This window comes from Ursus maritimus, unplaced genomic scaffold (assembly GCF_017311325.1).
Source record: "Ursus maritimus isolate PB19 unplaced genomic scaffold, ASM1731132v1 scaffold_33, whole genome shotgun sequence".
Classification (NCBI taxonomy): domain Eukaryota; kingdom Metazoa; phylum Chordata; class Mammalia; order Carnivora; family Ursidae; genus Ursus; species Ursus maritimus.
This window is the reverse complement of record NW_024425897.1, coordinates 22,248,605-22,275,914: the sequence shown is the minus strand read 5'-3', so window position 1 is coordinate 22,275,914 and position 27,310 is coordinate 22,248,605. Positions and strand designations below refer to the sequence as shown.

General features: G+C 37.8%; 1 protein-coding gene across 3 annotated transcripts in view; it reads left to right on the top strand.

The window, feature by feature from the left end:
• IFT81 (intraflagellar transport 81) overlaps nucleotides 1-27,310 on the top strand; it is a 180,441-nt gene that overhangs the window by 130,685 nt on the left and 22,446 nt on the right. For all 3 annotated transcript variants that reach the window (XM_040619945.1, XM_008688868.2, XM_008688866.2), the window contains exons 14-15: nucleotides 14,940-15,089; nucleotides 25,469-25,597. In XM_040619945.1, the coding sequence (XP_040475879.1) occupies nucleotides 14,940-15,089; nucleotides 25,469-25,597 (279 nt within the window). The remainder of the gene's footprint in view (nucleotides 1-14,939; nucleotides 15,090-25,468; nucleotides 25,598-27,310) is intronic.

Genomic DNA, 27,310 nt, shown 5'->3' with positions numbered 1-27,310 from the left:
TACGCTGAGTTCTGAGTCCTCCTAGCAAATCATTGAACCTGGGGAAGGTCTTGGGGACCCCTGACACAGATGGATTAGTATTCATCTTGTTTGTTTGACAGAAGGCAGAATTAGGACCAATGGAGAGAAAGAAATATTTGATTGGCTATAAGGAGAAATTTCTACAACTTAAGCTTTCCTCAGTAGTGAAGCAGGCTGCTTTGGTGAAGTAGAGTGCTCCACCATTTAAAATATTATGACAGAAGCTGAATGAGGGACATTTTAGAAGTAATGTGTGCAGTTAGTAGAAAAAAAGATTGGACTGGATCAATGTTGGGGAGTTTTTTTAATCTTAAAAAATCTGATTATACAAGTAGTACATGAATATGTTCTTGTGACATGAAAATCGAACAACACACACAAAATTAAAGTCTTCCTTGACTTCCTCCCACCCCCAATCCGAGTCTCTCCGGCCCTTTACCAGAGAGAAACCGCTGCTTCAAGTCTGTGTGTCCTTTCAGTTCTTTCTCTACAGATAGACATAGATAATACTGTTTTGTGGGTTTTTAAAAATATAAATGGTTTTATACTGTGTGTATTGTACAAGTTGCTTTTAATAAAATGTCCTGGAGATTTTTTCCATGTCAGTAAATGAGGAGGTTAAGAGAATTCTGTAGAGGTTAAAAGAATCAGCTCTGGAGCCAGAATACCTGTGTGTAGATTTCTGCTGTGCCACCTGTCAGCTCTTCAGCCTCAACGTGTTAGCGAACTCCTCTGTGCCTCAGTTTCTTTGTCTATAAAGTGGTGTAACTGCTGTGGAAAACGGTATGACAATTCTTCAAGAGTCAAACACAGAATTATCATATGACCCAAAAACTCCCCTCGTAGGTTGGAATCCTCATGTGGTTTTCTCTTAAGACTTTCTAAATGCAAATTGTTGCAGTTATTCTAAGTTATGATAACTAGAATTGTTTGGACAGGATTTTAAGTATTAAACTAAGTGACCTTAGTTTTCCGTAATTTGGAGTGCTTTAAAAATGTTTACATAGAATTATCTAACTTTATGCAGGAGTCAGTGTGAGAAGAGACAAAAAAACAGTATTATAACAAAGTGTAATAGTTGATGGTGATATATTTGACTCTGAGTTGTTAATAAAAGATTGCTGTAGTCAGTACGATTTTTTTAAGATAATGTAATGAATTTAACTAAGGAGCATGTCTTCCAGAATAATACCCTGTTATTGTTTCCCCAGCTCACACCCCATGACCCTGAAATGTACTCCCATAGCCCTCCATTCCTGTGTGTTGTAACATGCAATACACTTAAGATCACTTGTCAGTTTCTGCTTCCCCTAAGAAAGCAGTAAGCTCCACGGTGGCAGGGGCTTATCTCTTTTTCACCATCATTTACTTAATACCTGGAATGTAACAGGCACTTAGTAAATGTGTGGAAATCTGAAAGTATATAATGTAATCTAGATATATGTATGTTTTTCATCAGAAAAGTGATAATATTAAAAATGTCTTGGCACTTCTTTGTAGGCTTCAGTTAATAGGAAAAATTATGTATATTAACTGTTTGTCTTAGCCATAGTTGTATATTTCATTATATAAAGTTATTTTTATTTTTTATTTTTTTATTTTTTTTAAGATTTTATGTATTTGTTTTAGAGAGAGAGTGCACGGCAGGCAGAGGGAGAAGCAGACTCCCCACTGAGCCAGGAGCCCAATTCAGGACTTGATCCCAGGACCCTGGGATCATGACCTGAGCTGAAGGCAGACGCTTAACTGCCTGAGCCACCCAGGCATCCCATCCCAGATAAAGTTATTTTTAGATACCTGACAACAAACCTAAATTTGCCATTTAATCTGTTAACCTCCATTACTTCTTTAGTAACTACAAATTTTGCTATTTCATAGGCGGCAATCTGAGTGTGATGACTATCTGTCTTAATGGAAGAGCAAAGAAGAGAGACTGCCTCTTGTAGTAGTCCCACATAGCTACTGACCTTTCCCATCTTAGTCATCTTGATATCTCTGAATCTCAGCTTTAATTATTTGAAAAAGCAAACAAAAAAATCAGCCCCGATGATGTAGTGCTGGTACTGTGTTGTTGTTGTTCAAATGAATGCATGCCTTTTGGTTCTGAACCGTCTTTTTTTAAGATTTATTTATTTATTTTAGAGGGACTGGGGGAGGGGCAGAGGGAGAAAAATCTCAAGTAGACTCCCTGCCGAGTGTGGAGCCTGAAGCAGGGCTCGATCCTATCACCCATGAGGTCATGAACTGATCCAAAACCAAGAGTCAGTCACTCAACTGACTGAGCCGCCCAGGCGCCCCAGGGTCTGAACTTTTTTATAGCAACAAGTGAACCTCTGGTTAAGGTTCTTTTGGCACTTCATGCATTGAAAGGTCACTCCTGGTTAATCATGTATGAGTATAGAGTCCATTGTGTTTTGTCCCCTAACCATTACAAGAAGTTCCCCTGTTTTGCAGTTATGACTGCTTTAAAAATGTGCTTGGTCAAGTAATGTTTATAAGAAGCTTTAGAAAGATCCCACCAATTCATTCTACAGCTACCGATAGAAATCCTAGAGCTAAATTGCAAAGATTATGAAATCTTCTTTAAATACTTCAAAGAGAAGCACAGTGAAGATAAGGGAATCCTGGCAAGGTTTGCTGCAGCTGTCAGATCCCGAAAATTTAGGAATCAAATTTTGACACTTGTAATTGAATCATCCACCCTTCTAAGTGAGCCCAGGCAAACCTGTGATATTTTTAGAACCTTTCAAATCACATTACACTCTTTAGAGTTCATAGCAGGACCCGAAGCCCCTAAAATTTCCCAAGAGATGGAACAAAACAGAATCAAAGAAATTTGTCTCAATTCACTGTAATAGAAGTAGTGTATTATGCATGCAATCTAGGTAAAGCCACAGTTGCAACCCAAAATTTGAAAACTTTTCATAGCAAAATGTTTTGAGAGTTAACTGCTTGGACAGCAGTTGAAAAATCCATTATCTCTAATATAGTAACAGCTGTGTGGTGGTGATTTGATTTATAATAGAAGCATAGAGACTGGTATGATTAACTGTGTTTCACAGATGGATGTTCCTGTGCCCCAAGTTTCATTTAAGACAGATTTCTACCAGCATATATCCTATTGCTTATTATAGACTGTCTCAAAAGAATTAGCAGTTAACTATCCACTACCATTTATAGGTAATTACATTGCTTATGCTTAGATTGGTAAAATTTTCTAATTTATTTTTAAATATTTTTTAAAGATCTATTTATTTATTTGAGACAGAGAGTGCGAGTGAGCATGGGGGGAGGGGCAGAGGGAGAGAGAATTTCAAGCAGACTCCACAGTGAGTGTGGAGCCCGCTGGGGGGCTTGATCCCAGGACCCTGAGATCATGACCTGAGCCAAAATCAAGAGTCAGATGCTTAACCGACTGAGCCACCCAGGTGCCCCAGAATTTTCTAATTTAAAGTTAAAAACCTAATACTAACAGGTTCCAAAAGTTTAGAATAGTATTTGTATGTGTGTCTACGTTGGCACTAGTTATGATGGGTGATTTGAAAAGACTGTCATTTTAACAGAAAACAAAGGTTGCTTTGAAACATTTTTTCTTGCCTTAGTACAAATATCTGAAACCAGACTTCAGGGAGTCCAAATGATTTATTGGAGCATAACATGAAAATACAGCCTCTTCAGGTTTTCTACAAGTCCGAATTCAGACAGAAAAGAAGACACTGACAAATGGGCGAACAAATCGTGGTCATTGGGCATATTCATGCTACTCTTGAACAGTTGGTGTTATCTCATGTGACACCTAACTCTCTTGGGCCTTTTTCTGTAGTTTTCCATGCTTAAAAATCATTTGATGGGGGGCGCCTGGGTGGCGCCTGGGTGGCGCAGTCGTTAAGCGTCTGCCTTCGGCTCAGGGCGTGATCCCGAAGTTACGGGATCGAGTCCCGCATCGGGCTCCTCCGCTGGGAGCCTGCTTCTTCCTCTCCCACTCCCCTACTGTGTTCCCTCTCCCACTCGCTGTCTCTCTGTCAAATAAATAAATAAAATCTTTAAAAAAAAATCATCTGATGGAGTAACTGACAAAGATGTGATGTAATTAAGAAATGGAAAATAGCATGCATATTGGACTATTAAGATTTGAGGACAAAAGTACTCATTCTATTCCAGGTTTCCCAACTTGCTAAAATTCGGTGAGTTGTATTAATTTCTCTGTAGGTTTCCTTCTCTGTAAAAGGGAAAAAAACAATAGATTTTTGTGGTTCTGGACAACATAGAGTATTTATTATATGGTTGTCTTGTAAGGTCCTCACAGCTAATTACTGTGGAAATAATTTTCATGCCAGATACTGAGGTGGAAAATTTGCAGCAGGAGCAGAGGTGCTTGTTTCCGCATAAATATCCAGAATGATGCCTGGAATCTAATAATGCTTTTAAGTTCCAGATAAGCTTGAAAAGCATTTGTAAATGGTTACATACTTAAGGAAATAAGCTGCTTTGTCCATTTAAAAAGCTAGCCTAGATTTTGATCATTACTATTAAAAATTCTAAAACATGGGGCGCCTGGGTGGCACAGCGGTTAAGCGCCTGCCTTCGGCTCAGGGCGTGATCCCGGTGTTTCGAGATTGAGTCCCACGTCAGGCTCCTCCGCTATGAGCCTGCTTCTTCCTCTCCCACTCCCCCTGCTTGTGTTCCCTCTCTCGCTGGCTGTCTCTATCTCTGTCAAATAAATAAATAAAATCTTTAGGAAAAAAAATATTCTAAAACATATTAAATGGATAAAAAGAGAAAGAACATCTGGCAAATTCCATTTTGATCACAAAGGAATGTGTAAAATTAGTCCTGAAGCTAGAAGCTAGCTCTATAAAGCTTTAATCTTATTGATCTCAGCATTTAAAATGATGGCTGTTCTTTCATAAATGACAAATTTAGGTTACAAATGTATATTGGTCCAAATGATTAGTAGTAGCTGCTATAATGGACCTTCCTGCACAGTGGCAAGCTTTGTAGTTCACTTTAATGACAAATTTGCTTTATTAACCTGCTATAGTGCACTATAGAAAGTTTTTCCTTAATGGTCCAAGAATTTGTTGCTTATCTCTTATCCCAGAGTTCCTTTAAAAATTATTTTTAAAATATTTTTTAAATTAAGTATTTAAAAAATAAATCCCAAAAAATTCACTCATAACTCTATCTGCCCTATACAACAGCTAATTTTATTTCTTAATTCTCTCCCAATCTTGGCTTATAAATATATATATATACACAAAATTTTTACACAGTTGTACTCAGAGTGTATAAATTTATAATTGCTCGTAGTAGTAATTATTCTATTTTAGTTCTAAAGAGCATCCATAACACCTAGATTTTTACTTTTCTGCTTAGTCTAATTACTTGACGTTTCTTTATTTCTTCACTAATTAGAAGAAACAGTAATCATCTCTTATTTTCTAGGTACTCCTTAACTACATTCAAACAGAATGACAGACATTATTAATCATTATCCATTATTCATTTTTATAGACTTTTAGTATATTTTATAGATTTTATTTAAAAACTACCTAGTTTTATTTTAGACAAATAATCATTCATTTTATAATGGTAACATTGTATGATTTGATCCTCAGAGGTTACCCTTTATACTGTAATAAAGTATTTTTAAGAATTGGCTGGTATATGGTGGCAATTATGGTTATTAATAATTGTAGATGTTTAGGTCAAGAATTTGCTTTATTAAACCATTGTGGCTTAATTAATCATAACAATGATAGCTCCTTTTTATTCAATGCTACACAAGGCATTGTGCTAATTGCCTTACATTTTCATATCACTGTGAGATAAGTATTATTACCTCCTTTTTTTTTTTAAATTACAGTTGAATTGATATATAAGGACAAAACAGTAATTGCCTAAGGTCACTTTAAGTAGTGGAGCCTGTATGTGAAATTACATTTCTCTGACTCCAAAGCCCATGATCTTAACACCTCTCTGAACTGCTTCTGTGACTTTGTTTTACTGCTCTTAGGACCTTAATGATTAAGTTCTAAATGAAATTATTTGTGACTTTTTGCTCATATAAATTGTTACAACATGGGATTATGAGTGAATTTAATTTTTAGTACTCAAAGTCTATTCAAAATAAAATCTATCAGCTGTTAGGTGTTTGTTGGTGATGGGCTTTCTTTGAGGTGGGTTGTACTTTTAATTACACTTTTTTTAGATTGATTCAAATATGTAGTTTAAAAAGTAAAACAGTACTACAACGCTTATAATGAAAATAATGATCCCCTTTCACATTCCCAAGTCATGCTTCCTTGAAGCTACCACTCTTAATGTCTTTGGTTGTTTCTTCTAGAATCTACTTCTACATATCTAAATAGCATGTTTGTGCTGAAACTTAAAATTTTTTTTTCCATTTTGGATATACTATCATGGGAAATGAAGATTTAGCCCTACACTTCTCATTCCCTGTCTACCCCCATACCTATCTTTCCATTCATTAGAGCCTCCCAATGCAACTATAATTTTTGGTTAAATCATTATTATATTCACTATGATAATTGTAGAAACACAGTTTACAACTGAGCCATGTAGTATACTATGGTTACATATCCTTTCTTGTACACTTTTAAAAAAATTAATACTGACCTCATTTTTTTTTTGTTTTTGTTTGGTTAGTTTTTTCACGTACTTATCACCCACTCAGCTCCAGACCTCTGATAGAACTGTACAATTTATCTTAATATGGCATATGTTCATACACAGTAATCTATTAATTATATTTTGTAAACCTTAAGTGTATTCTTTTTAGAGTCCCTCTCATTCTTCTGTTCCGGTCAGAAGATTTTTTTTTTTTAAGATTTTATTTATTTATTTGACAGAGATAGAGACAGCCAGCAAGAGAGGGAACACAAGCAGGGGGAGTGGGAGAGGAAGAAGCAGGCTCATACCGGAGGAGCCTGATGTGGGGCTCGATCCCATAACGCCGGGATCATGCCCTGAGCCAAAGGCAGACGCTTAACCGCTGTGTCACCCAGGCGCCCCTCAGTCAGAAGATTTATATCTAGACTTGCTGTGAACTGTAGGCTTGCTGTGAACTGTAATCTAGGGCTTCACAGTCATCATCCTGGAAATTTCTTTAACCATTCTCCTGTTTTGGATCCCCTGCTTTCTACATCCCAAGGCTTCTCTTTCTTGGTTTATTTCCTTGTTGTACTAGAGAATGTTCTTGAAAAAGAGGGATTTGGAAGGTAAATTTCTGAGAATCTTGCTTATGTGAAACTGTCTTTATTCCATCTGTCTTTATTCCATCTTGTCTTTACTCCATTCCATACATGATTGATAGTTTGACTGAATGATGAATTCTGGTTGAAAATCTTTTTTCCTGAGAAGTTTGAAGACATTGTTCTGTTGTCTTCTAGTATTCATTGTTGCTGTCTGAGGCTGTTATAATTCCCAGTCCTTTGATGTGACCTCTTCTTGAGGTAAACCTCTTCTTGAAACTTTTGGGATTCTCTCTTTACCTCTGATTTTCTAAATTTTTAAGGTTATGGGCTTAAATAATCTTTTCTTCTTTCACTGAGCTGGGAATTCTATTGGTCCTTTCAATTTAGAATCTTATTTTATACCCTTCAGTTTTGGGAGATTTTCTTTTCTTCTTCTTCTTCTTTTTTTTTTTTTTTAAGATTTTTATTTATTTATTTGACAGAGAGAAAGACAGCCAGCAAGAGAGGGAACACAAGCAGGGGGAGTGGGAGAGGAAGAGGCAGGCTCCCAGCGGAGGAGCCTGATGCGGGGCTCGATCCCAGGACCCCGGGATTACGCCCTGAGCCAAAGGCAGACGCTTAATGACTGAGCCAACCAGGGGCCCCTGGGAGATTTTCTTGTATTTCTACTCTTTAAAAAAAATTCTGGGGGTGCCTGGGTGGCTCAGTTGGTTAAGCGTCTGCCTTCAATTCAGGTCATGATCCCAGAGTCCTGGGATTGAGCCCTGAGTCTGGCTCTCCGCTCAACAGGGAGCCTGCTTTTCCCTCTCCCTCTGCCTGCCGCTCCCCCTGCTTTTGTGCTCTTTCTTTCTCTGTGTCAAATAAATAAAATCTTTTTGAAAAAATTCTCTTCTTCTGGAACTCATTGGTTAGATTTGGGAACTTCTATATTGATTCTTTTATGTTTATTTACTTTTCAAAATGTAGGTGTTAAGTAAAGTTAGGTGACAATGTGTTTGTGTGTGTGTGTGTGTGTGTGTGTGTGTGTGTATTATATGAGAAGAGTTAAAGAACAATGAGATCATGAACATATATATACTTCGCACTCAGCTTAAAAAAAGAACCTTTGAGGTTCTCTGTGTGCCTCTCCTTTATACTGTTTGATTTCTATCCCTCTCCGAGGTAACCACCATCTCAAGTTAGGTATTTTCTGACTCTTATTTACTGTTTGATCACACATTTGTATCCCTAAATAATATGTTGTTTAATTTTCCCAAGCAATACTAATGGAAGCACACTCCATATATTCTGTAACTTGTTTTGCTCTACATTATTTCTTGAACTTAAAATTATTTACTTTCACTGTATACATGTAGTTGAATATATAACAATTTGTTGTGGCTCGTTTTCCAGTCTTTTGCTATTGCAGTGTTTCTGTCAACATTCTTATGTATGTGACTATGAACAGAATTTCCCCAGAGCAGGGTCTACCTTTTTTCACAATATGACACTTAAAAAAAATTGATCATTGTTTAGCATACTGAGGTAAAAGGACAGAGCTGCTTATAGCTGAGGGTGACTGGCTTGGGAGTTCTTTATAATATCTTGCCCAACTGCTGCAGAGTCTTAGTGGATTAATATCTTGGCATGCACTTAATATTTGCACCACCTGAGTACACTGGAGCATACTGCATTTACAAAGCTCTGCTCTGTACCAGTTTTATTCAAAGAGTTGTCTGAAGTCCTGTTCTAGCCCACAAACTGTTAGTTACTAATCCATGACCATATAAACTGAGCAGAAGCATTTAGAAACATTTATAGTAACGTGATGTTTCCTAAATATTTTTATTGTTTTATTTAAGTATCCACTCTACAAATGATTAGAAATTTTAAAAACTGCCCCATCACCATAGGTAAGTTTGAGAAGCCCTGCTATTCATTGGAGTGGAGTTGATGGGGCATAGGGTGAACACAATGTCAACTGAAGTAGATATGAAGTGTTTTCCAAACTGTTGTTCTGAATTATAAATCCTCCACTCCCAGTGGTATACAGGTGTTCCACTTCCTCCATATCTTCACCAACACTTAGTATTGAAGGACTTCTTTTTGCTAATTGGATGGATGTTAAAATAGTATCTTACTGTGGTTTTAATTTGTATTACTGATTACTAATAAGGTTGAGCATCTTTTAGTATGTTTATTGGCCATCTTGGATTTCTCTTCTGTGAAATGACTATTTGAGTATTTTATCCATTTTTCTATTGGATTATTTGTCTTTCATTTATTGATTTATAGGTTTAATTTATGTATTTTGGATACAAATCCTTTATTGGTTTAATGTGTTACAAATATGCTCTCCCAATTTGTGATTTATTTTCCTAATCTCTTAGTATCTATTTTGATGAACAAAAGTTCTTGATTTTACCACTTGATTTTAGCCAAGTTTACTGATCATCTATTTTCAGTTTGTGCTCTTTGTGTCTTGTTTAAGAAATCCTTTCCTATCTCAAAGGTATGGTGATATTTTCCTATATTCTAAAAGATGTTTAGTTTTATCTTTCACATTTAAGTTTGTAATCCAGTTGGAATTGATTTTTATATATTATGAAGTAAGGGGTCCATTAATTGAAATTATGTTCTTTTCCCTCAAAATTTGCCACAGCAGTAGTCTACATAAACAAAATCCCTTTGAGGGGCACCTGGGTGGTGCAGTCGTTAAGCGTCTGCCTTCGGCTCAGGGCGTGATCCCAGCATTCTGAGATCGAGCCCCACATCAGGCTTCTCTGCTAGGAGCCTCCTTCTTCCTCTCCCACACCCCCTGCTTGTGTTCCCTTTCTTGCTGGCTGTCTCTCTCTGTCAAATAAATAAATAAAATCTTAAAAAAACAAAAACAAAAACAATTTGAGAACTTTAATAATTTTAAAAATACAAAAAGGGTTCCTGAGGCCAAAATGTTTGAGAATCACTGTTGCAGATACACAGGAAAATTAAAAGCTCCAATAAAAAAGTGGGCCAAAGACAGGCAAATCACTTAAAAAAATTCCCCCAGATGAATAATGAACATGACAAAAAAGTGAATTTCCTTATTAAAGAAATGCAAATAAAAAGTAAAATACTATTTTAATTATCATGTTGACAATTATTAAAAGTACTATAGATAGCTTTTGAAGGGCAGTTTGACAAAATATAGAAAACCTTATTTCCTGTTGGAGAGGGTGTGGGGAAAGGGGAACCCTCTTACACTGTTGGTGGGAATGCAAGTTGGTACAGCCATTCTGGAAAACAGTGTGGAGGTCCCTCAAAAAGTTAAAAATAGAGCTGCCCTATGACCCAGAAATTGCACTACTGGGTGTTTACCCCAAAGATACAGACATAGGGAAGAGAAGGGCCATATGCTCCCCAACGTTCATAGCAGCATTGTCCACAATAGCCAAACTGTGGAAGGAGCCAAGATGCCCTTCAACAGACGAATGGATAAAGAAGATGTGGTCCATATATACAATGGAATATTACTCAGCCATCAGAAAGAACGATTACCCAACATTTGCATCGACATGGATGGGACTGGAGGAGATTATGCTAAGTGAAGTAAGTCAAGCAGAGAAGGACAATTATATGGTTTCACTCATTTGTGGAACATAAGGAATAGCAGGGAGATGGGTAGGAGAAGGAAGGGAATAATGAAGGGGGAGTAAATAGAAGGGGAAATGAACCACAAGAGACTATGGACTCTGGGAAACAAACTGAGGGTTTCAGAGGGGGATGGGCTAACCCAGTGATGGGTATTAAGGAGGGCACGTATTTCATGGAACACTGGATGTTATATGCAAACAACAAATCATGGAACAGTACATCAAAAACTAATGATGTGCTGTATGGTGACTAACACATCATAATATAAATAAATAAATAAATAAATAAATAAATAAATAAATAAATCCAAAAAGAAAGAAAGAAAGAAAGAAAGAAAGAAAAGAAAACCTAATTTCCTTCTGACCATTTCAGGAAGTATGTCCTATAGAAATTGATAAGAATGTTTCTGAAGTTTTAGCTTCAATATATTCATCATGGTTTTTTTTAATAACTTGAAAATTCAGAAATAACCTAAAATCCAAATGATAGTGAGAAGAAACTTCCAATGGAGGAAAAACATTGATAATGTGTTTTCTTTTCTCTAATTCATCCAGGGTAGTGGATCCCTTAGAGTGCTTTGATGGCCACCTATTGCTTAATTGTACATAACCATCATTAATTTGGCCCTGACTACCCTTCCTTTAGGTAGTTTGTCCTGTGAATGTCAAATAATAACCAATTAGCATAGAGCATATTGAGTAATTAGTGGGCTTATTTTTCCACCAAAAATATTTATAAGTTTTAGCTTTTAAAAATAATTCTGGAGCACAGCAAGATAAAGAAGGGGGAAATTGGCTTAGATAATACAGAAGATAGCAGATGAACAGGGTTGATTTTATTTTGGGCACTTTGCCCAGGACACTTTTAATAGAACATATAGTTGCTCTAGGGATTCTGAGTCTGTGGTTATGTCAGGCTTACACATTTATTCTTTAAAAGGAAAAATTGCAAGTTATTGGACTCTAGGTACATTGGTATGACTTAAATTTTTAAACCATTCCTGTAATCCAGCCATTAATAATTTGCTGTGTGTGGGCTGGATTCCTTACTATTAAAACTAACTTAATCACAGAAAAATATTTTGAACTTTCTTCTAAAACACAGTGGGTTCTTCATTTCTTTCAAAGTTTAAGTCAAGTTTTAAAAAATGTCTAAACTAGGAATTAGACAGTTATTTTTATGTGAAAAATTTTTAATCTTACTATTGTTGAGGACTTTCTTTGTGTACTGAAAAATCAAGTCTTTAAGGAAAAATATCACCTAAATTTTAGAAATGCTGTGCTTCTTATTTTACTACCTTACAATTTAGAATTATTGCCCTTATGTGTAGCCTTAAAAATTAGAAGGAAAAATAGCAACATGGTAGTGGAACTTGCATTGGAATAGTGGCTTTGAGTGATTTTTTCCTCTTTTTCTGTTTTCCAAAATTTCAGTAATATGTTAATTACTTTCATTATTATTACTATTATTATTATTATTATTTATAGGGGGAGGAGCAGAGGAATAGTGAGAGAATCTTAAGCAGGCTCCATGCCTGGCAAAGAGCCTGTTGTGGTGCTCAATACCTGAGATCGTGAGCTAAGCCGAAATCAGGCGTTGGATGCTTAACCTATTGAGCCACCCACATTCTCCTACAAGGTAATTCTTTGAGAATCTTAGCCTTTTTAATACCCAATCATTTCAAAGGCTAACTTGAGAAGAGTTATAAGTAATTTTATAAATAATAAAAGTAATGGGGCGCCTGGGTGGCTCAGTTGGTTAAGCATCTGACTCTAGACTTTGGCTCAGGTCATGATTTTGGGGTCATGAGGTCAAGCCCCACACCGGGCTCCATGCTCAGCACAGAGTCTGCTTGAGATTCTCTCTCCCTCTCCCTCCTCCTTTTATCCTCCCCCTGCTCACACTTTCTGTCTCTAAAATAAATAAATAAAATCTTTTTAAAAAATAAAATAAAAATTTCCAAAAAAAGAATTACCTTGTATTAGGTAAAATGGAAACTTATTTTGTTTTGAAGTGATGTGCTTAAATATAACAGGCCAAATTCTTACTTGGAAATTTTCTTTATAATGTAGTTAATAAAAGGATAGAGCAGGAAGATTTATTTTATGTAGTAAAAAAGATCTGAAAATTATTAGTAATATGGTATGTAAGAGGAAGGATTTTTTTTTTTAAGTATTATGTTCTGTTTCAGAAATACCAGAAATTTCTCACATTTGCTTTTGGCATTTGCTTCTTAAATCAAGCAATACTTTTAATGAGCCAGGATCTTTATACCTTCTGTTTCCTCTACCTGGAATGTTCTTCTTTGCCTCTTCCTCCTACCTCCAGCACACTCTTACTTCTTCATCTTGGCTTAAATATAATTATTTTGAGAAGCTTGCCATAATCCACCTCCCCTAAATCCCAAGACCCACCTTTCCTGCCTTCATCCCAACATATGTTAAACTCCTGTTATTTATTCTCAGGACCACTTTACTTCTTCATAATGTTCATGGTGGTTGTAAACATCAGTTCGATGTTTGTTTTTGCCACTATTTCCTTAAGCTTGGTGAGGGCAGGATTTCTGAGTATCTTGTTTAGAGTTGTATTCTCCGTGTCTGGCACAGTGCCTAGTACATAATAGTTAGTAAGTACTGTTTATCAAATGAATTCCTTTAATTCCTGTTCATTTCATTTGCCTTTCCAAACTATAGTTGGTATTACTTAATAGTGGGGTCTTTCCATTAGAGTAGTTATAACTTTTATCATTAGTAGGTAAATAGCTGAATTAAGCAACAGTCAGCTCCCACTAACTTGGAATATTCTTAGCTTTTTAAGGTTTGGGATGAGTTTCATCCCAACGTCTTAGATGCTTTTTAGTGTATATGGTCACAGTACATTTCTTAAATGATAAACAGTAGCTACAAGTGTTAACTATTCTGGTTGACTATATTAATCTCAGTAGATGCAGTGCTACCAAAATAGTACAATATGCAAGAGATAGAAGATCACAGCCAGAGTTGGTTTCCTACTTTTTCTTCTTCTCCTCCTTCTCCTTCTTCTCCTTATTTTTTAAGCTTTTTACTTTTATAGGGTTGAGTTTCTGGTTTTTAAAATTTTTATTTGTAAAGCCTAAAACAGATAGCTTTTATGAAGGCATTTACGATATTTAGATGGGTCCAAAAATTAAAATCACACAAAATATTTTAATTGAGCAGTTAGTCTTTCCAAGTTTTCCGATGTGGTCCATATATACAATGGAATATTACTCAGCTATCAGAAAGAACGAGTTCTCAACATTTGCTGCAACATGGACGGCACTGGAGGAGATAATGCTAAGTGAAATAAGTCAAGCAGAGAAAGACAATTATCATATGATTTCTCTCATCTATGAAACATAAGAACTAGGAAGATCGGTAGGGGAAGAAAGGGATATAGAAAGGGGGGTAATCAGAAGGGGGAGTGAAGCATGGGAGACTATGGACTCTGAGAAACAAACTGAGGGCTTCAGAGGGGAGGGGAGTGGGGGAATGGGATAGACTGGTGATGGGTAGTAAGGAAGGCACAGGCACATATTGCATGGTGCACTGGGTGTTATACGCAACTAGTGAATCATCGAACCTTGCATCAGAAACCAGGGATGTACTGTATGGTGACTAATGTAATGTAATAAAAAAAACATCAATCAATCAATCAATCAATCATACAGGAAGATCGATAGGAGAAGGAAGGGAAGAATGAAGGAGGGGTAAACAGAAGGGGGAATGAACCATGAGAGACTGTGGACTCTGGGAAACAAACTGAGGGCTTCAGAGGGGAGGGGGGTGGGGGATTGGGATAGGCTGGTGATGGGTAGTAGGAGGGCACATATTGCATGGTGCACTGGGTGTTATATGCAAATAATGAATCATGGAACACTGCATCAAAAACTGGGGATGTACTGTATGGTCACTAATATAACAAAATTATAAAAAAAAAGTAAGTTATTATTATATACTTGTGATACCCATGTTGGACAGGAGACAGTAAAGTTTTTCTAATACACTGAGGTTATATATGTTTAACAATGACTTTTCTACTCATGAGGTTGTATGTTTTATTCTTTTATAGTTCAAACGATATGTCAGTAAACTTCGAAGCAAGAGTACAGTTTTCAAAAAGAAGCATCAAATAATAGCTGAATTTAAAGCTGAATTCGGTCTCTTGCAGAGGACAGAAGAACTTCTTAAGCAACGTCATGAAAATATTCAACATCAACTGGTAATGCGATATTATCTTGGAGTGCTAGAAATATAAATGCCAGGAGGTTTATGGGTTATAGCTGTATAGTGAGGTCATTGTTTTTACTGAAAACACCGTAAAATTATTAATGTTCTCTGATTAATTACAGAGCTATCGTATAAGCCTATTTATTTATTTACTTATTTTAAAGATTTTATTTATTTTATTTTAGAGAGAGAGCATGTGCATGTGTGTGAGCAGGGGTGGGGCAGAGGGAGAGGGAGAGAATCTCAAGCAGACTCTGCTCTGACCTGAGTCACCTGAGTCGAAACCAAGGGTCAAATGCTTAACGAACTGAGCCACCCAGGTGCACCCTGATTCATTTATTTTTTAATGTAGCAGTAAATACTAGCTTTTTCATGTGTGCTGACTTTGGGGTAATTAATAGAAGTTGAATTCCAAGTAGATTTTTCTTTGGTTAGATAGTTAATATGAGAAAAATTATCATACCAAGAAAGTGACTATAAAATATTTATCATGGCCTGCTGGGCAGAAATTTCTCATCAACTACTTCTGTGGAGTTCTGGAAAGAAATGTCTAGGAAAGGTACCATATGGAAGTTTGCCTGCAGGCTTATTCCTTATGTATTTGTGCCTTAGTTGTCAGGAAAGAGTTAAGCCCAGAGTGGTCACTCTGACAGCAAAATCTCTCATTGTGGACACAGTTCCTCAGAATTTTCTTGATTTGGATTTTTGTTCCTTTCACCCACGGGAAAATTATTTCATCACGATGTTGATTTACCAGTTAGCATTAATATGGTGGATGTGAATGAAGTTTCAACCAGTTGTGGTTAGCTGGCAATATGAACTTTCTGTCTCATGCTGTTGAATATTGTTTGCTTCTAGGGAGCTTAAGATAGAAAATTTACTATGCATAATGGCACTACTTTCAAAATTGATAGGTAGTAATTGTGTTATTGTTCACTTCAAAAATATTTTCTAATTTCCATTATGATTTCTTTGATCTATGGATTATTGCTTAAAACCAAATGTTGCTTAAAACCAAACATGTTCTAGTTACCTTTCTGTTATTGACTTCTACCTTATTTCCACTGTGACCAGAGAACATTCAGTGTAATTTTAGTCCTTTGAAATTTGTTAAGTATTGCATTATGATCCAGCAAATGGTCTATTTTGGTAATTGTCCCAGCACAGTTGAGAAGAATGTGTATTCTGCAGGTGTTGGGGATGGTGTTCTCTATATGTCAATTCAGTCAAGTGTGTTAACCATGATTTCAAATCTTCCATATTCCTATTGAGATTTTTGTCTGCTTGTTCCATTAGTTATTGAGAGAGGTGTGTTAAAATCTGTATGATTATTGCTTTGTCTGCTTCTTTTTTTGTTCCATCAGTTTTTTCTTTACATTTTTTCTTAAGTTGGATTCCCTAGAAGCAGAGCCTGAGAGGGGAGTATTTTGTACAAGTGACTTATTGAGGGAGGGAGTGCCTTCAGAAGAAGGGGAGCGAGGGAAGAAGATAGGGCAGCAGAAAAGAGCCAAGCAAGGATGTAGTTCTGACTAGACAGCTTCATTTTGTTTCTGTGAGGAACTTTGGAGGTCAAATTGCAGTATGAAGTTGATTCCATCTTGAGGCAAAGGGGCTGGCCCTTCTTACTCCCGTATCAGTTAGTCAGTGGCTGTGGCAGAGTGTAACCTCCTAGCCCAATGGGAAGGCATCCTCTGGAAAAGGGGGCAACTGTGAACCTTTAGCAATTAACAACTCTCATGGCAGGTTGCAGATGAGGTCTGAGTGAGGCACCAACAACATCCATTAAAATCTAGCCCTTGCAATGCTGATATCTACCTGTTTCTCATGTTAAACTGACTCTGTTTCGGTATAGCTTCTACAGGAATCCGGTTGGTCACAATTTCTAGGAAAATTTGTAGGAGGAGGGTTAATAGGACAAATGAAAACTCTCACTGCTACATTTAGTCCCAAGGACATATAGTAATACTCGACATCTTCCTTTGCCATCCACTCTAGATTTCCCTCATGTTTGGCTAGCACCTTCACTGGTCTAAATAACTTTCCTGGTGGGATGACCCAGTCCCTCATCTTTAAGAGGTGTGAGACTCTAGGAACCATGACCTTAGCAGGCTGTGTTGCTGTAATTACTCATTTACTGTTAAAACGGGGCATGGGAGTACCAAGATATGCCCTAATGGATCACCTGAGTGCCAAACATATTCCTATCTGCCCTTACTATACAGCAGCATTTGTATAGCATGATGTCCTGTCACTATAATAACTCTTTTCTTTGCCTGCTGTTCTACAGGCATAAGGAGCCCAAGTACAAGATGGTAGCCAGAGCATTAAGTTTAAAGGCCTTTTAATGTGCCTTCTGGTGAAAGCATGCCCACTCTGGAAACCAGAACATCTACACCTACAGAGCCTAAAGGTGTCAGGAAGGGAAACACAATTCCCTAAGTGGATGAGTGGGCATCCTAGTGAGTGGTGACACTCATATTCTGTAGTTCCAAGACCCATGTATTCTTTCTGTTTGCAACACAGCACCAAATGGTGGGCATTGGTTTAAAATGTACACTCCATCCATCCTGAAGAATAGAACTCATCCTCACAGGCCATCGACTTTAAGCTGTACCTTGGTTGTACCTTCACAAGGCCCTTCTACCAGTCTGTCAGGGTATTAGCTTCCTTGATGGTGTGTTATGTGGTACAGTGACTGAATCTGATGGTCATGCGTCCATCCCCATATCTCCTTTGCCATAAAGTAATCCCATGGTCTGAGTGGTATTATACAGAATTCCACATCAGTAGACCAGATACTCTGAGCTCTTGGATAGTGATGCTGGCTGAAGTACTGTGGGCAAGAAAAGCAAATACTTACCCAGAATATGGGTCAGTCCAGGTCAGAATGAAATGTTGCCCTTTTCAAGGCAGAAAGATGATTGGTTTCCTCAAGGTGTGATTCCATATCTAGAGCTCAGTATTGGTCTCTCTATTGTTGCCAGGTCAGACATTTGGCAGTGGGAATAGCTAGGTGGGCATTGGCGAGAGAGAGCGCATGCTATTTGGCCCTTGCTTAGCCTCCATCCTTGCCAGCATAGCCATTCTGTTCATGAGCCCATTGTCCAAGCACTGGGTGGCCAATGACAGAGGGTGCCTGACATCTACTGGCCAAATCATCCTTTCCACTGGTTGTTTAGTGCTCTCCTCTGCTTTGGATGTTCTGTAGTGGCCATTAGCATATGATGAAAAGAAAAGATCTTTACACTTAGTGTGTTATTCCCGTAGATCTATCTGCATGCCTCTTTCCCAGACCTCTGTGTCCCCATTCTTCCAATCCTGGTACCTAATTCTCCCAGGCCCCTGACCAACAAGCTAAGCCACTTGCCACTGCCCAGAGGATATAAGATAATCTAGGGGGGGTTCAGGGTTCTCAAGCAAGTCTATGCAGGTATTCCATCCTAGACTCAGTAGTACCCTTTCTTAGAGCCCTGACTTTGTCATAGAATATATTCAGCCTTCTCTGAAGTTTTGCCCTGCTGACAATTAACTTGTGTGCCTGGTTTTCAGCTTTCTCTGCCCTTCAGCCATAGGAAATGAGGGTTTCTTTAAAGCTCCTAAGAAGGTTCTCTGACTTTATCACTTTGCTTTAAATTAATGATTAATATATTTGAGCCTGTCACTTTATCTCTTCAACTAGAAATGGAGCATTGCAACAGCCACCCCAGTTCCATTGTCCCTTTAGTTATTATTTCTGCATACTTCCCAAATACCAGCAACATTGTACCAGCTAGTGCATCCGTGTGACAGTTCAAGAAGCAGACACCAAGGTGGGATTAGATGTACAAGAGATTTGCTGGGGGAAATATTGTGAAAGATAAAGGGAAGGGAGCAAAACGAGGCAGGGAAAACCATTAGGCCCTAATGTAGGTCTGACACCCGTGACGGGAGAGAAAAAGAAGAAGGATTGTGTAGGAAGAACCTCAGACTGCAGCACAGTTTTACGAAAGTTTTGGTCAGGATGGGGGGAGTGCCTGAGCTAGTCACCCACTAGAGGAGTCCCCTGTCAGGCAGGAACAGGCCAGCACTAGTACGATTGCCATGCTCAGTCATGCTAGGAGCAGCCTGGGAGAAGCATGGGCTTGGTAGGAACATGACGGTGGATACAGGGGGGCAGCAGTTTTGTCTATCAGTCAAGTCCGTTTCAGCAGGCTCTCCCGAAGAGACCTGAGCAGTCCATTCTCATGACCACTACAGTCACCTTCCACTTATACTCCGCCTCAGTTCACCACAAGTCTCAGCAATTGCACTGCCATAACATGCATGGAACTAACAATATTCACCCTGCCACCAGTGATGGACCCTTCAGTTCCATTCATTCAGTGAGTAATCCCACTCTAGAAGCCCATTTTTATAGTTTGGTCAGGTTCTCTGGAAGCAGAACCTGAAATAAGAATTCTTTTTTTTTTTTTTTAAGATTTTTATTTATTTATTTGACAGAGAGAGAGAGAGCACAAGTAGGCAGAGTGGCTGGCAGAGGGAGAGGGAGAAGCAGGCTCTCCACTGAACAAGGAGACTGCCTGATGTGGGGCTCGATCCCAGGATGCTGGGATCATGACCTGAGCCGAAGGCAGCTGCTTAACCAACTGAGCCACCCAGGCGCCCCTGAAACAAGAATTCTTATTCTTCATATGATTAAGTCAGAGAGTGGTCTTAGGAGAAAGGAAGTGAAGGAACCAGAATGAAGTAGTGAGGAAAAGTGGATTCATCTGGAGTCTAGTTTCAGTCTGATCCCATGAGGAGCTCTAGAACACAAATTTCATCACAAAATTAGTCTCATCTTTAGGCAAGAAAATTGCCTTTTTGTCCCCCACTCTCAGTCATGTGCTGTGGACCCTTACTACGACCCAGGAAGTGGTGTGATACAGTTCCTATTCAGCCAAGGGCACACTTTAAAGAAGGGGTGGCTGTAAGCCATTAATAGCCAATTCTCACAACAGCTAAGGGATAGGTACACTGGCCCAGTAAGCAGATCAGGACAGGGCACCCACAATATCCACTGCAAATATCCTGAGATTATGTTATTAGTCCATACAAATCTAGTATCGTTACCTTCCTGTTTTTTTATAATAATATTTTATTATGTTAGTCACAATACAGTACATCCCAAGTTTTTGATGTAAAGTTCCATGATTCATTACTTGCATATAACACCCAGTGCACCATGCAATACGTGCCCTCCTTGATACCCATCACCGGCCTATCCCAACCCCCCACCCCCCTCCCCTTTAAAGCCCTCAGTTTGTTTCCCAGAGTCCATAGTCTCTCATGGTTCATTCCCTCTTCTGTTTACCCCCCCTTCCTTCTTCCCTTTCTTCTCCTGCTGATCTTTCTACTTCTTATGTTCCATAAATTACTGAAACCATATGATAATTGTCTTTCACTGCTTGACTTATTTCGCTTAGCATTATCTCCTCTAGTCCCGTCCATGTTGCTGCAAATGTTGTGAAATCATTCTTTTTGATGGCTGAGTAATATTCCATTGTATATATGGACCACATCTTCTTAATCCAGTCATCTGTTGAAGGGCATCTCAGCTCCTTGCACAATCTGGCTATTGTGGACAGTGCTGCTATTCGTTACCTTCCTGTTAAATTGGCCCTTTGATAATTAGGAAATATACTTTTTTTTATCTCATAATACCTTTTGCCTTAAAATATACTTATCTGTTATTAACACAGCCTCACAAACTTTCTTCTAGTTAATATTTAAAAGACATATATCTTTTGCATCCTTTCAACCTTTCTCCATCTTTATAAATATTGTATATATTTTGTAAGAAATATATAGTTAGCTTTATAGAGGCACCTGGGTGGCTCAGTCCGTTGGGTGTCTACCTTCAGCTCAGGTCATGGTCCCAGGGTCCTGGGATCTAGCCCCGTGTCAGGCTCCCAGCTCAGCCGGGAACCTGCTTCTTCCTCTCCCCCCTGCTTGTGTGTGCACGCTCTCTCTCTCCCTCTCTCTCAAATAAATCAATAAAATCTTTTTTAAAAAAAGAAATATATATATATATGTATATATATATATATATATATAAATAGTTAGTTGCTTTATATTTTTATACAGTGTGGCAATCTTTGTCTTTTTTTTTCTCCCAAGATTTTATTTAAGTTGTAGTTAGTTAACATACAGTGTAGTATTCGTTTCAGGGATAAAATTTAGTGATTCATCACTTGCATATAACACCCAGTGCTCATTGCAAGAACCCTCCTTAATGCCCATCACTCATTTACCCCATTTCCTCACCCACCTCCCCTCTAGCAACCCTGTTTGTTCCCTATTGTTAAGAGTCTCTTATGGTTTGCCTCCCTCTGTGTTTATATCTTATTTTATTTTTCCTTCCCTTCCCCTATGTTCAACTGTTTTGTTTCTTAAATTCCACACATGAGCAAAATCATATGGTATTTGCCTTTCTGTGATTGACTTATTTTGCTTAGCATTATGCACTCTGGTTCCATCTGGCAGTCTTTGTCTATTCACTGAAGTACTTAATTTCTTTAACTTTAACGTAATTACTGATTTTTCAAAGTTTTCTATTTGTTCCATCCGTTCTTCATTCCTTTTTCTCCTTTCTTCCCCTTGATGTTTGCATTACTCAAGTATTTTTATCTTCCATGTTTCCCCTCTTTTAGCTTACTAGTTATAGCTTCCTTTTATTATCTCTTATTTTTTAGTGCTTATGCCAGAAACTATAACATGCACTTTTGACTGATTACAGTCTTTCCTATTTTACTATATCCTGGGCAACTCAAGAAACTTAAAACACTTTAACTCCATATACCTCTTTCTCATGTTTTGTGCTATTGTGGATATATATTTTTAAGTTCTATATATAACTTGAATCCACATGATATTATTATATTTAATATTATTCTAGATTTATCTATCTGTTTCATGGCTCTTTCCTTCCTGCATCATTATTCTACTGGGATCTCATATTCAGTATTTCATTCAGTAGAGGTCTGCTGGTGATAAATCCTCTCAATTTTTGTTTTTCTTAAAACATCTTTTTTTTTTTCTTTTGAGAACAACTGCCCTCTTTATTAGCCCACAGCTGGCCTGCAGGCCTTCCTAGGGCCCACTCTTAAAACATCTTTATTGTACCTTCATTTTGAAGCACATTTTCACTGAATATAGAATTTTTGGGTGGCAGTTATTTTCTTTCAGCACTTCTTTAAAGACTTAATTCCATTGGCTTCTGGCTTTGATTATTACTTGTTGTTTTTTAAGGTAGTATGTTATTCTCTGGTTGCTAAGATTTTTTTTTTCCTGTCTTTGGTTTTTCAACAATTTTACTATGATTTTCCTAGGTTTTTCTTTATTTATCTGGTGGGGTCTGTGAAGCTTCTTAAATCTGTGGTCTTAATGTCTTTTGTCAGTTTCTGAAAAGTTCTCAGCCAGTATTTCTTTAAATATTATAATCTCATCCTCTTCTCTCCCTTCCCTGAGCTACAGTTAAAGTTACATATATGTTAGGCTTTTTCACTATTTACCATGTATATTATGGGTTTTGTGTTTTGCTTTTTTTTTTTTTTTTTTTAATTTGGTTATTTTTAGAGAGAGAACATGAGCAGGGGGAGGGGCAGAGAGAGAGGGAGAAAGAGAATCTTAAGCAGGCTCCACACTGAGCCCATGATGGGGCTCAATTCCAAAACCCTGAGATCATGACCTGAGCCAAAATCAAGAGTTGGCTGCCTGGTGGAGTAAGATACCCAGGTGCCCCTGTTTTGCCCTCCCCCCCACCATTTTCCATTATTTTTGCTCTCGGTGACTTAATATGAATTTTTTTCTGCTGTGCCATCTTCTAATTCATTAATCTTTTGTGTCTAATCTGCTATGTAATCTATGTATTGAATTCTGAATATCACTTATTACCATTCTCAGTTCTAGAATTTCCATTTTATTTTATTTTATAGATTCCAGTTATCTGTAACATTCTCCAACTTTTCATTTATTGTCTTGAATATAATAATCATAGCTATTTTAAATGTTCTACCTGATAAATTCATCTGGGTGTCTGTTTCTATTATCTGTATTTTTTCCCCTTGATTTTCAGACATTTGTTCCTGTTACTTTGCTTACCTAGTACTTTTTTATTGAATGTCAGGCTCTGGAAACACTTCCTTCCTTAAAAGAACATTTGATTTTTTTCCTCATAGATCATCTTGGCCCAGTTTTACTAAAGCTGATATTTTTCTCTTACTCCTAAGATGCAGCCCTTATACCTGAGGCAGAAACTCTACTCCCAGGAAGTAGTCCTTAATTCTTGAGCCTAACCCTTACTCTTGGGTTATGACCCTTACTCCTTAGGAGTAGTCTTTCTGGGATTTCAGCTGATAGTCTGGAGCAACATACTTTGACTAGTCTTGAACTCCTACCTCTGTCTCCCTAGCACTATGAGATACTGAAGTCTTTGCCCAGTTTTTTAGTCACCCATCTACTGATTTCCACTTGGTTACTAGGAGCCTTACCCTCCTTGTGCACAGCTTAGGATTTGGTAACGCCCAAAGAGGAAATTGCATACAGAATTCTGAGCTAATACTCTATAGTTCTCTCTACTCCTTTCTAAGGAGTCTTAATTTTATTGGCAGCCCCAAATTCCAACTCTTCTTCCATTCCCTCTCTCCTTTTCTTTGTTTCCTTTTGGTTCTTCCATCCTGTTTTGAACCCTCTCCAGTCAGGTCATTGTGCTAAAATTTCTCTTATCAAGATCACCAGTGCCTCACACTGCTAAATCCAGTGAGCAATTCTTAGTCCTTTTCCTACTTGGCCTATTAGCAGTGTTTGACATAGATCACTCTACTTCCTCTTCCTTTACTTATCTTCTAGTAAACTACACTCTCCTTGTTTTTCTCCCTTACTATCACTCCTATACCTACTCCGTGGCTGATTTCTTCTCATTTCTCCAAGGTCTAAAAATTGGAGTTCCTCAGGCTTAGCCCTTGGATCTCTTCTCTTCTTTTACTCCCTTGGTGATCTTATCCTGTCTCATAGCTTTAAAGACCTTCTCTATGCAGACAACTCCCAACTCTATATCTCTAGCCTAGATTTCTCCTCGAATTCCAGTCTTATAACATCTTGACCTCTTACTGAATATCTACTAGACATTTCAAAATTTTTAAATGTCCCAAACTAAATTTCCGATCTTCATTACTCCCTCAAACCTGGTCTTACTGAGTCTTTCTCATTTCAACAAATGGTAGCTCCATCCCCTCAGTTCTGCAGGCCAGAAACTTTTATCATTCTTTACCCCTCATTTTCCCTCACACCCTACATCTAATCTGTCATAATATATTGTTGCATCTACCTTTAAAATAGATACACAACCACTTCTCATTACCTCTACCACCACCATCTGGTTCATGCTGCCATTATCTCTAACCTGAATTATTGGAGTAGTCTTCTAATTGGCTTCCTTTGTCCCTCTATAGTTTGATCTCAGCACAGATGTTAAAGTGGCCATTTTAAAATTCCTTTACTCTGAACCACCCAACAAGTCTCCCATCTCATTTAAAATAAGCCCAAGCTCTTTCATTGGCCTAAAAATAAAGTAACCATATAATTCATCATCTAAAGTAGAACACTTTTGAAAATGCGAAGGACGATAGGCATTAACTGAGACTGTTCCAGCAAATCATCTGAGTCCTGTATTATCCCTCCCGCCAACCTCATTCTCGCTCTGTTTTCGGCTCCATCAGTATCTTAGCTATTTCTTGGAAAGAACATGTCTTTTGCACTTGCTGATCATGTGGAGATCTGTATGACTTGCTCCCTCACTTCATTCGGGCTTTGCTCAGATGTCATCTTCTCAGAAAGACCTTCTCTAACCACCCTGTTATTTAAGATTCCAACCCCACTCTCATCTCACACGTTATGTGTTTTATTTGTCTACATATTGCTTGTTTACTTTCTCACTAGAAGTAAGCTCTGTGAGGGAGGGTTTTTTTTCTTTCCCTGTTTTGTTCACTGCTGTATATCTGGTGCTTAGACCTATGCTCAGCATATTTAGGTATATAATAAATATTGGATGGGTGAGTGAATGCAAATATATTGATCACTTGAGAATTCATTTAGTCACCAAATATTTATTGAGTGCTAAAATTAGAAATACTATGCACCCAAGGATACCAAAGTAAAATTTAGTGCAAGTTTATAACATATAAAGGTATGTAATTATTGTCAATAAAATTTATTATTTATGATTCTAAGCTAATTTATTTATAACTTTATTGTTATGTTTTAAATCTGTACACCTCTTATGGAATCATCGAGGTTTAGACACCCATTTTGTGGACCCCATTTTTGACACCTACTTTTATTCTTTACTTTCAGCAAACTATTGAAGAGAAAAAGGGTATATCTGGATATAGTTACACCCAGGAAGAGCTAGAACGGGTATCTGCACTGAAGACTGAGGTTGATGAGATGAAAGGCCGAACACTCGACAACATGTCTGAAATGGTGATTACGCTTGATTTTTTTTTTCTTTCTTTCTTTCCTTTTTTTTTTTTTAGATTATTTATTCATTTATTTGTCAGAGAGAGAGAGCACAAGCAGGGGGAGTGGCAGGCAGGGCAGGCAGAGGGAGAAGCAGGTTCCCTACAGAGGAAGGAGCCCAACACAGGACTTGATGCCAAGGACCTGGGATCATGACTTGAGCCAAAGGCAGACGCTTAACCGACTGAGCCACCCAAGCATCCGCTTGATTTTTTTCCTCAAAGACTCTATTTATTTATTTGAGAAAGAAAGTAAGAGCCGGGTGGGGAGAAGCAGAGGGAGAGGGAGAAGCAGACTCCTCGCTGAGCAGGGAACCCTATGCGGGGCTCAATCCCAGGACCCTGAGATCATACCTGAGCCAAAGGCAGACGCTTAACCAACTGAGCCACCCAGGCGCCCCGATTACACTTTTTTTTTAATAGTTTTTTTAAATTATGTAGCTAGAGGCAGATGTTTTTGTGTTTTGTTTTGTGAAACACTCAAATTTTCATTTCTGCACATTGTTTACTTTATATTCTTTCATCTATCTTTAGCAGTCTCTTCTGAATGTTTCCATTCTAGTAAGTTGTTTGACTTGTCATAATTTATGCATTTTTCAGGGCTCTTTTTCCAAGGAAACACGATGGGCTTATTAAATACCCTATAGAAATATGTATTGAAATGCCTGCCTTATCTTTGCGGTTTTTGAAGTGTGTAAAAGTTACATTAAAGAAAATTTTAAAGAACATTAAAGAAATATTTAAGATTAAAAATAAGTTTTCCCAAATCATACCACTCTAACTAATAAAATTACTTCATTTTTGTGTCCTTAGTATCTTTCTGTATTTGGAGCTGCTGTTCAGACTGAATGCACTGGTGCAGCTTCATCAGACATTAAAATGTTGAAATCTTTCCTTCCTTATTGATAAATAGCTGCTGCCTCAGACTTCAGAGTACCCACTTCCACCTGTCTTTTCCACATCGGTCATTTCCCCAGAACCCTCTGGATCTCACTACAATCTGACTCTTAAAAAGCAGAGGACTTCAGGGGTGCCTGGGTGGTACAGCAGTTAAGCGTCTGCCTTTGGCTCAGGGCGTGATCCTGGCGATCTGGGATCGAGCCCCACATCAGGCTCTTCCGCTATGAGCCTGCTTCTTCCTCTCCCACTCCCCCTGCTTGTGTTCCCTCTCTCGCTGGCAGTCTCTCTTCCTCTCCCACTCCCCCTGCTTGTGTTCCCTCTCTCGCTGGCAGTCTCTATCTCTGTCGAATAAATAAATAAAATCTTTAAAAAAAAAAAAAAAAAGCAGAGGACTTCAAGACCCCATTAGTCTCTATGGCTGGTGCCCATTTTGATTGGTCATTACTTATATCCTTTGGGTTATTATGTATTTTGAGTATCGCTCCATCATGTTATGTATATATTGTATAATCTACATAATTACGTATTTTTTAATAATACAACATGATTGTAGTTGTATTCAGGCAACTTTCTAATTTGTTTTCATCATTCAATGTTAGATTACAAATATTTTCCCATATGGTTTGCAGTCTTAATAACTGACCTTTTGAATAGTTAAATGCTATTCCATCTAACTGAAACAACATTTACTAAATCATTTCCCCATTGTTTGGTTTGGAAGTAATTTACAGTTTTACTCTTTTATATAACACTTTAATAAATATATTTATGCATGTAG